The 10387-nt window shown below is 56.2% G+C and overlaps 1 protein-coding gene across 1 annotated transcript in view; it reads left to right on the top strand.

The window, feature by feature from the left end:
* DACT2 (dishevelled-binding antagonist of beta-catenin 2) overlaps positions 1-10184 on the top strand; it is a 65371-nt gene extending 55187 nt beyond the window's left edge. Inside the window, exons 8-9 of the mRNA XM_012658960.1 lie at positions 1583-1683; positions 10032-10184. Of these exons, the coding sequence (XP_012514414.1) occupies positions 1583-1683; positions 10032-10184 (254 nt within the window). The remainder of the gene's footprint in view (positions 1-1582; positions 1684-10031) is intronic.
* Positions 10185-10387: the final 203 nt, after the last annotated feature.

The following is a 10387-nucleotide window of genomic DNA, read 5'->3' as shown; positions in this document are numbered from 1 at the left end:
AACGCTGGGTTGGGCTCTCGATGTGAATAAACGCTCCAGTTATGCCATTATCTTCTGAAATAAAATGAACATTTTTTAAAATTTTCCTTTAACCTCCTTGTTTCCTTGCGTGGCACGTAGCGGTTGCTCAGTGAACCACGCCCCTTCTCATCGCGTGGGCACACGCTGGCCCTGACCTGGCAGGATGCATTTTATCTGGGGACAGTCTAAACTCTGGTTCCAAGACAGATAAGTTGAGTATAAAAGTCTTTTGAAAAAATCACTTTTACTGGTGTTTATTTTTCCAAAGAAAAATTCCCTCAGCTTTTCAGGCAGAGCTGGTGGAGTTTCACCTAAGCTGCCTGGTGTGTGGGCAGCATTTTCAGTTCAGGAAGCAACTTCCTCCTGGACGATCCAAACTCATGTACAAGGGGGTGGGGTGGGACCCTGCAGTCCTGGGTGTGTACCTGCGGCCGGTGGAAGTCCTGGAGCCCCCCAGGGCTAAGGCGGCTTGGTGGGAATTTCAGGAGGAGGTTGGTTTTCTGAAAATGCTAGTAGGTTTTATACTAGGCATTCAATATTCCTATACAAGTAGTTGGTTTCAGGATGCAGTTTAAAGAGATTAACATTTTCGAACAAAGATGTTGGCCTCAGAGAGGTGAGGGGGAGTCCGCCGCTGAGGTTCGGTGAGAAGAAGAGGCCTCAGGGTCGCTCTCTGCAAACCCCGAGAAAACGCAAACACCAAAGGGACCGCAGCTGTGTCTGGTGGGGGCCTCAGGCTGCCCACTCGGGGGGAAAAGAGTGGGTGTGGGTGTGTGCAGAGGCCACACAGCCAGAAAGGAGGCAGGAGGGAAACTGAGGAAGCCAGACGCTTCTAAAGAACTGCTCCCGGGGACTGGGCCATTGCCCAGGGGAGAACCCACTCACCCCAGCCCCCCAGGACCCAAATGCCCCCACCAGGCCCCAGCTCCCCACTCCCTGCTCTGGGATCGGATTTCAGCCTGAGCTTTGGTGGGGACGAGCCACATCCCAGCCACGGCGGAGCCCTCGCGGCACAGTCCTGCGTCGCTGGCAGTGGCTGGCCCTAAGCGCTAAACACACAAAGCCTGCTGAGACACCGTGGCCACAAGTGGACTCAGCGTGGTCCAGCTTTACAGTCAAGTACTTAATGTTTGCTGATGGGGAAAAGACCAGCAAAAAAAAGAGAAAAGGCCAAATTCTTACAGAATACAGACTTTGTGTATAATAGCTTAATGTGATGGCAGCTGGTGAGTAAATAGTTCATAGATACAAATTTTTTAAAGGTAAATTCTACAGAAATTTATCTTGACTTTCTTCTCTAATAATCCGCACAGACGTACCTCCTGGGCTTCCAGCCGACACTGCAGCCCGGTGGGTTCACACGTCCCAGACCCCCACCAGGCCGCGTGGAGCTCCCGCCACCGGCAGGCGCAGCCCCGTCCCGAAGGAGCCTGGCGAGTGCAGGCGAGTCCATTCGCCCCTCTGTTCCCACACGTGCCGAGCTGCTGTGTGGCCGCCTGTGCAGTCCAGTTTAGGGGGTGCGGACGGGAGGGGGCTCCCTCCCCTCCCTCCCCTCCGCCAGGCACCGAGCTCCTCACGGCCTGTCCCTCACTAACGCTGCAAGCTGTCCCCGTGCACGCCACGGCTGCCGGGGCCGACGAGCGCAATGCAGATACTGAGCGGGTGAAATGCGTAGCTGGCGCGACTGTGCCAGCTGTTCTGACTTTCGCTGAGTCGCCTGCTGCCGCGGCTTCACGGCCTGGAGCAGGAACTGTAGTGGCGTCAGAAGGTGCCCTGCAGGGACGGAGCTACGAAAGCTGCTCCGTGAGAGACGGGTCACGCACTGCAGGGGCAGAGAGGTGAGCGGTCCGGAGACACCCACGGAGGAAGGGGCCACTGCGCAACATCCCTTGCGTGTCATGGGGCTGGGAAGGGCTGCAGGTCAGCGCCCTGCCCCGTGGGTGCTGAGCCAGGCTCTGCAGGGCTGTGAGGACCCGTCCCAGGGGTGGCAGGGAAGGTGGCAGGGAGCCGGCTGATCACAACCCAGGGAGGGCCGGGCGCTTCCACCTCCCTGAGTCTCGGCCTGCGTCCCAGCTCCCACAGGGGCCGTGCCCAGGTGTCAGGGAAGATTCCACGTGGAAACCGCAGTGAGGGTCGAATCAGCGGCTGGGACTGGGGCTGGCCAGGGTGGAGGGAAGAGGGAAGAAAAGGGGGGGTGTGCAGGAGCAGCCAGGGAGGCCAGCAGGTCCCGGTGGGGGGAGCGTGGGGGTGTCCGGCGGGGTCTGGCCGCGAGCAGTACAGAGAGCAGCCGCCGAAGCCCGAAGTGTGGAAATAAACAGCCCGACCGAGTGAGCACAGCAAGCGCTGCTGATCCAGAGCCTGCCGCAGGGAGTGACTCAGCCACCGTCCCCTGCCTCGGTCAGAAGTCAGCGCGGGAGAGCTTCCTGGTGCAGGGGAAGGTGTCAGGGGCGCCTTGGTGGCGGCCGTGGGCCTGGGATGCTGCGGGCGGGAGCTGGGCGTGGGGCCCTGCGGGAGTGGCTGGCAGCGTCTGCGGCTGTCTCTGGCTGGACTGAGCTGCAAGCAGGGACCAGAATTAGGAAGCTGGCACTGACTGACCAAGTCCTGGCCACCTGGGGCCGACTGTCACGGAGTCGTGGCTTATCCCCGGATGTCACCAGAGTGCAGTCTGGCCTCCTGCAGGCCTGACTCTCAGCACCGCCTCCTGGGCTGTGTGTTGCAGGTAAGTTGGATCCCTGGCAGGTGCTCAGGTGGGGGTCAGAGTTCTGTCTCTATGTACGCTCCGGCCACTGTCCCTTTGTATATTCTGTCTCTCGGGAGCGGGGGGAGTGTGATGAGGTTTGTGTTTGAGAGAGACAAGGAGATTAGTGCTTAGACACACCGTGTCCAGGTGGAGGCTGAGGCCCCAGACCAGGGCCTGACCCCGTGCCTGGCGGGAGGTGCTGCGGGGGCCGGGCTGCCTGAGAAGACTCAAAGCTCCAGGCCTCTCTGCGCTTCCGGAGCCCCCGGTCTCGGCTGCCGTCACAGGCCGCCGTGCGCGGGACACTGAGAAAGCTACAGGGTTTCCAATGTCATTTATTCACTCCCAGCCAGAAATGAGAATTCTTACCGAAATAAGACTATCCTTACAGAGATAATTCTCTAACCGGTCTTTTTGTTTCTATTCTTTAATTTTTAAATTCCATTTTATTTCTATTTTTAGTTTTCTTTCAGCCGCGGTCTCCTAACCGAGGACAGAACTCGCGCCCGATCATTGATTTCAGTGCGCCGCCTCTTCGTGTTCCTGGAGGAGTATCCCCTCCGTCTTCGTGCCCTCGTCCCACGGGGGACACGTTTCAGAGTTTCACATGCTGGTTCTGTGACGAGCTTTGCCTCCCGGAGTCACAGGGAATGTCCGACTCCACGACAGTCACCACACCAGGCCCTGCTACTGCTGCGGCCGCCCCGAACCCAGCAGAGACTCACCTGCCTCGACACTACCGCAGTTTGAGGTCGCGGTTTAAATCATGCTGGTGATATCCTCTTCCGTGACGGTGACACCAACAGCAAAGATGAGCAGGAAAGAGATACGGAGCCTGTTGGCGCCGGGAGAGCAGAGGCCGTGGCAGTGGGAGCCCCTGGGCACCTACACGCCCGCGTGGCACAGAGAGCGTCTCCCCTGGTTGCTCTCGGGGGGATCGCCGGGCTGCCTGCGATGGTGCGGCCCTGTGGGGCCCGCCGTGCTGCTCGGCACGGAGCAGCTAATCCCGCTGGCGACAGGCCCAGGCGCCAGCCACGGCGGGCCGGCGCTGACCGGGCGTGCAGGGACAGGCAGCAGGCTCGGCGTTCTCGGAAACCCGCCGTCCCCCCGTGTGGTGCTGGCTGTGGGAGAGCTTTGTAGGAAAGCGGCGGGCCTCCGAGGTCCGTCTGGAAGACAGTCTTCCCGCCCACGGGGTGTCGCAGCCAAACAAGCTCTCGTCCCCTGGCCACAGAGTCGGCCTCGGTGTGCCCGCGACGGTCCTGTCCCTGCAAAAGTGACTACCTGGGCCCGCCTCTGTGACACCCACCTTCCTTGTTGGTCTTGACTGCTTGGTCTCCACTGTCAGTCACAGAAGTGAGTTGGCGCGCTGGGAGCTGCCTCTGCTGCGGGTTTATGTGTGGTGTAGACACAAGCCCTCGCGGCACCGTCAAAATGCAAAGATTGCATCGGAGCAGAGAGTAGCACACTGCAAGCTCCACGTGTGTTCAGTAGTGGCACACTGCAGCCACCGCGCGTGTGCACATGCTGGCACAGTGCAGCCACCAGGCGTGTGCACATGCTGGCACACTGCAGCCACCGCGTGTGTGCACATACTGGCACACTGCAGCCACCACACGTGTGCACATGCTGGCACACTGCAGCCACCACGCGTGTGCACATGCTGGCACACTGCAGCCACCACGCGTGTGCACATGCTGGCACACTGCAGCCACCACGCGTGTGCACATGCTGGCACACTGCAGCTACCACGCGTGTTCGTGAGTCGATGGTTCGGGGACTTGATTCACTAAGGGAACACTGCACGTGAATTCATGTTCGGAATGACCAATCTGGTGATTGCTTGACTCTAAACCATATTTGCTCCGCCCAGGTCTGGCTGTGAGCCGTGAGCCGTGAGCCGTGAGCGTGTGGCGGGCATTCCACCTCACTGGAAGTGACTGCAAATGTCAAGTAATGAGAATAACATTGCCTAGAATAGAATATCATTTAAATTTTATTTATATTTATTTATTTGCTGTCAAATATATTTTTTTTTTTTTTTTGCCGATTTCAAAATGTTCAAGACGGTGGTGGTTTTAGGATCCAGAGTCAGGCCGACCCACGAAGTTGTCTGCATTTAAAAGTGTTAGTCCAGAGCTCGTGTGTTTTCATCTCACAGAGATCAGATATGGTCAGGAAAACTGACACAAGATGCAAAAGAAGCTTAACTCCATGGATTTGTACCTCCACAACAAATTGTGCAAAGCCGTGGAAATCCGCATCAGCTACTTGACCAGCTGTGGAGGTGAGATGATACGAGATCCTATTTCCTACGAAGATTCCTGGCAAACAATCTGGGGAAGAGAATAGTTTATCAAAGGAGTCTCAGGGACTCTGAGAAGATGTCAAGTACTTGGGTCAAGAGAGGCATTAATTTTCTCTGAGATTTATAGCATAGTTGCTAATGGCTGTCACTCACTATCTTCTGTTTTGTTTTAACAAGCGTACACGACCAAGAGTTAGCGTTCGCTCAGCACGTTTCACAAAGCGCGTCCACAACCACCTCCCGATGCTCGCGGCAGTGCTGTGGGGTAGATGAGGTGGGCATCTGGTGTCTACACTGTATTTTTAAGCTAAGGACTAAGCCGTGCGAACAGCTGGGTCACCCAGGGTAGCCGCCGAGCCCGGGAAGGGGTCTGAAGGGACCCTAGGGCCCTGACGTCAGAATCAACTCTCTGGTCCAAGCTCACAGCTCGCAGCCGGGAGCAAACTTCCCTAAGCGGGATCACGCCTCGTCTGCTGACTTTCTGTAACCGCCGCAGTAGCCGCGCTGGGCCATCTCGTCTAAGTGAGACGAATGAATGAATGAATGAATGAATGGACAAAGTCTCTCTCGGGGAAGACGCTGACACCGGGGCTCAATCCACCTGCCCGGCAGAGCCAGTGAGTGGGGCCAGACCAGCACCCGGGCCCCGCCCTGCCTCGCGAGGAACCTGGGCCCTTCCTGGCTGTCGAGGCCCAACGCAGCGGCGGGAGGGGAGCGGCCCCACCCAACACGAACAGGGGCTCGGCCGCCTGGCTCCTGTTGGCTCACCGGCTTTTCCTTACCTAAAAGCGTATTTTGAATCTCGAAGCAGTTCGAACACAGCAAATGCAGAAATCACGCACCGGTCCCGCACGCGTCACCAACAGCACTTACCGCACGTGAGCGTGTCGCTGCGTTTCCCTCAAATCTTCAGTTCTTAAACGCGACATGGCGTGCAGCCTCATTCCACCCCTCCTCACTCACAGTTAGCCACGGTCCTGCGGTCGGGAGAGATCGTGTTCTCGCCTTCACACCTTCCCCCCGCGGGCACCGGCCCGTGACACCACCAGGCATCGCTCTACGCTGTAGGATTGTGCATGATGACGCCACTTTCTGCAACGTTGCAGTTGCCCCGTGCTACGTTGGGGCTCGTGGCGGTTACGCGGACACCATTTGCAAGCCCTTCCGCCACGGGCCCGGTGCTGAGTGCCGCCTTCACTCGCCCCCAAATCCTCGTGGGGACGTGTGCGCGGCAGATCACGCCCGGGAGTGCCGGCCACGCGCCCACTCCCCCACGCCCGCCCTGCTCTGCCCACCGCCGGGCCGCTCCCGGCCACCCAGGCCGCGGATCCCCGGCCCACGTGTCCAGCCGTGCACACGGGCCGCTCCTGCGAACGCGCTCCGGGTCCGCCTTCTCCTTTCTCTTGGTAGGCGCTGCCGGGTGGTCCCCACGCGGTCGTGCGAGTTTCCTCTGCTGCCGCAAAACAGCCACGAACTTGCAGGCTTAGAACAAAGGAACCTCATCGGCTTACAGTTCCGTAGGTCAGGAGTCAAGGAGTTGGCAGGGCCAGTTCCTTCCAGAGATTCTAGGGAAAATCTGTTGTTTTGTTTTTGTTTTTGTTTTTTGTTTTTTTGCCTTTTCCAGCTTTTAGAAGCCACTGCCCAGCCCGTGGCCCCTTCCTCCACGTTCAAAGCCAGGAGCGTTGGCCGCGTCCTCGCGCTGCCCCTCTCTGGTTCTCTCTCTGCCTCCTGCTGTTCAGAGGCCCCCGTGAGGACACTGGGCTCACCAGGCAGGTCCAGGGTATTGTCCCCACCCGGGTCAGTTGACAGCAACCAGATTCCTTTGCGGACTTAATTGCCCTTTGCCACATAGCAGACGCAGAGGGTCACGGTTCTGGGGGTCAGGGAGTGGACATCTCTTGGGACCATGACTCGCCGACCACGATGATTACAGAGTCGGCTACGCCCACCGGGTGGGTGTGAGACTCCCTCTGTCCTCACTTCTTGCCAGGATTTGGTATCGTCAGACCTTTGGAATGTGTGTTGATCCAATGAATATAAATGGTGTTTGATTATGGGTTTAATTTGCATCTATCTATTTATAAGTGAGCTTGAACATCTTTTCATATTTTTATTGGCCTTTTACGTTTCTTTTGTGAATTGCCCGTACACATCTTTTTTCCCATTTTTCTGATTTTTTGCGTTATGCAGACGAGGGGCTGTGATTGGCTGTTGGTCGGCGACGAGCTGCGGGTTGGCGAGTTCCACTCCCCGGCTGGGTGCGTCCTTCAAGTTTGTTTTGCTGTTTTGTTGGACGCAGGGTTTGTGTCCGTGTCACCGAGTTCGTGGATCTTTTCATTTACGGTTTGTGGGTTTTTAAAAGTCTCATTCATAAAGTCCCTATTCAGTCTGCTTTGTAAAGATATTCTTCACATTGATGCAAAGTTTGCGATTCTTGCCTGTTGGCATCGGTGTCCGTTGGTCCTCACGTCTGTGTGTGAGGGAAGCTCTGCTCCCACGGCCGTCTCTGCACCGTGGCGGGCTGCTCCAGTCTGTGCCATCAGCCCACCTCGCTGAGCCCACACGCGTGGGGTCTCCTCCTGGGGAACATCTGTCCTCCTAATTTCTCGTTCTTTCATCTCCCGGGACCACCTAACTCCATCCTGCAGCCATCAGCAGGTCCGGCCAAACATCCCCGCGGCCACCCTCCTCCCGCACCCGGCCACCGTCCTCCCACGCCTCAGACCAGACTGTCTGTGACGTGCTTTTGAGTGCATTGCTGGGATTGCGTTGTTAATGTTCTATTTAGGGCTGTATCTTGATCATAAATGAGATTGGCCTACGAATTTCTTTCTTATAGGTAAGAAACTCTTCCATACATGATTTTCATACCAAAGCTAAACCAGTCCTTGTAATATGCTGTGGCTATTTTTTCTTATTAGATTTCAATAAATGGTATAAAAACACAGGAATCACATGTTCACGGAAGTTTGCGTGAGGACCTGGGCCCGGCGTGGTCCGTGGATGCCAGGTGTCCACGCACTTTCTGTAACGCTTGTGAGTTTCCTTGTGTTTTCTTTCCCTCTGAGTCAGCTCCAAATTTATACTTTTCTAGGACATTTTGCATTTCATCTAAGTTTTCAAATTTAATAACATGAAAGTACTTACGGTTTTCTCTGAAGATTTTAAACACAATTGCCGTGTATGTGGCTTTGCTACTTTCAGTTGTCGTATTGCTTTTTCTGCTTTCCCCGGTTTTCGCCCCTGGTCAATCTTGCTAGAGGTAAATCAGTATTATTCGTTTGACAAAAGGAATTGTTTTTGTCTTTTTTAACTTTATTTTTAACTGACTTTGCCAGAGGTGTGTTAATATTACCTGGCTTTGCAAAGAACCTGGTTTTATTTGTACTGGTGGTCTCTGTTTTCTCTTGTTCATACTCCACTTCTGATTTCACTTTTATTATCCCGTTACCTTGTTTTCCTCGGGGTCGTGCTGTGGTTCCGAGATGCTTGCTTGGCTAAGGGGTCTGCAGTCTCAGCATCAGGTGGCTAAATCCTACGACCCTGGGACCCAGCGCTTGTGCTCGTGCGACTAGCAGGTGTCCGTACTTCCCCTGTCCTCTCTGCTCTGACTGCGAATTACGCAGAAGGTCTTTACAACACTTCCAAATAGAAGGGAGTTGGGGGCTGTCTTTTCTTCCTGGCTGTGCGTCCCCTGCGAGCGCCACTCGCGGCCCTCTGCGCTCAGCCTCCCCGTGACGCTGTTTCGGGGTGTCTCTCGCACTTTGATGGCCTGTTAGGACATTTGCAGTTACTGAATTTGTTCCCAATATCTCATTTTATGTTTGCTAATTATCGTACCTTTCCTTTGTTTTCCCCTATACAAGTTTGACTGCAATTTCCTTATGTCCTTTTATTTCCGCTACCAGTTAGGAAGCTGTATGTTTTATTTCTCTTATTTCAGTGGTTGTTCGTATTTTGACACATACTTAAGAAAGTTTAAATTTAGGACGATTTTCCCACTTGCACCAGGCGAGAACCGCAGGGCTCTCATGCCCACGACTCCGCGTCCGGCCTCCTGCGTGCGCTGTCATTCGACGCACGTCAGCCCCCCGCGGCCGGCTGCCTCCCTCGCCGGCTCTGCTGCCGGAGCCATCGCCCACCGTCCACCCGCGGTCGCCACGCGCTCGCGGCGCGACGGTGCTTCTCCAAGCCCCTCTTTGCTCCTGGGCTCGTTTCTTCTCTTCCTGGAGAGCAGCCTTCCGAGGTTCGTCCGCGAAGGCTCAGGGCCTCTTTGCTTGGCTGGAATTGTCCTCCCGTCGCTGTCACTCACGAGCGAGGGCTGGCGTGCGCAGAGTCCAGGTGCGGCCGCGTTCCCTGCGCGTGTGACACGGTTGTCTCACGGTCTCAGCTCCAAACTCAGTTTCCTCGCTCTAAGAGACGCTTATTTTATTTCTCTGAGCTCTCTAACATGCGAATATGTCTTTCACTCAAATGTCTGATGACTGATACAAATCAACAGTGCCCTGTGCGCGGGCTGCCCCGGAGTCGGCGCCAGACTGTGTCCCCGACGCGCAGCCTGGCGGGTCTGTCCTTCCTCCGCTGGGCACCCGCCTGCCCCGGCTCCCTCCCGCTCGCTTTGTAAGCGTTTCTTTTCTTTCATTGTCTTCTCTCTTCCTTCCTTCCTTTCTTCTTTCATCCTTTCTATGTGAATTCAGATTCTCTTAAGATCTCTGCTGTATAATTAAGTTTAAAACACATTTTTGCCTCAGAAACGCTGTGTTCGCATCGGGAGCAAGGTCCTGGTCGTTCTGCCTCGTTGCCAGACGCCACTTGGTACCGTCAGTTTTCTGGGTTTCCCGACCTCGGCACGGCCGAAGCTTCGGGCTGGGTGTTCCGTGCTGTGGGGCCTCCCTGTGCGTCACGAGTGTCGGCGGCATCCCTGGGTGCCACTGCCCCCCCCCACTGTGACGGGGAACCCGTGTCCAGGCCTTTCCCTGGATGCAGAGTCACCCGGCCGGAGCCATGGACTTCACGCCGCGGCACGGGTGGTACTACGACAGTCTGCACCGACAGCCGCGCCGGGCCTCTCCCCTGGGACTCCGCTTCTCTCGCGAGGACTCTTACAAAGCGAGGGGGTGAAAGAATTAGTTATTAGGCATAACTGCGAGTTCCAGAAGAGAGTCTCAGGCACAAGTGGTGTCTGTCACTGCCGCTGGGCACGGTGTCCTCAATTGGCACAAAGGGCTGAAGCTCACGTTCCAGGATCCGCCCCCAGAGAGACGTCCCCAGCCTCCCCTCACCTGTCGGTGTCCTGCCTCCACTCATGGCCCGAGGGCTCGTGC

Source organism: Propithecus coquereli, unplaced genomic scaffold (genome assembly GCF_000956105.1).
Source record: "Propithecus coquereli isolate 6110/MARCELLA unplaced genomic scaffold, Pcoq_1.0 Scaffold591, whole genome shotgun sequence".
NCBI lineage: Eukaryota > Metazoa > Chordata > Mammalia > Primates > Indriidae > Propithecus > Propithecus coquereli.
The sequence above is the reverse complement of the archived record's forward strand: the minus strand, read 5'-3'. Positions and strand labels throughout refer to the sequence as shown.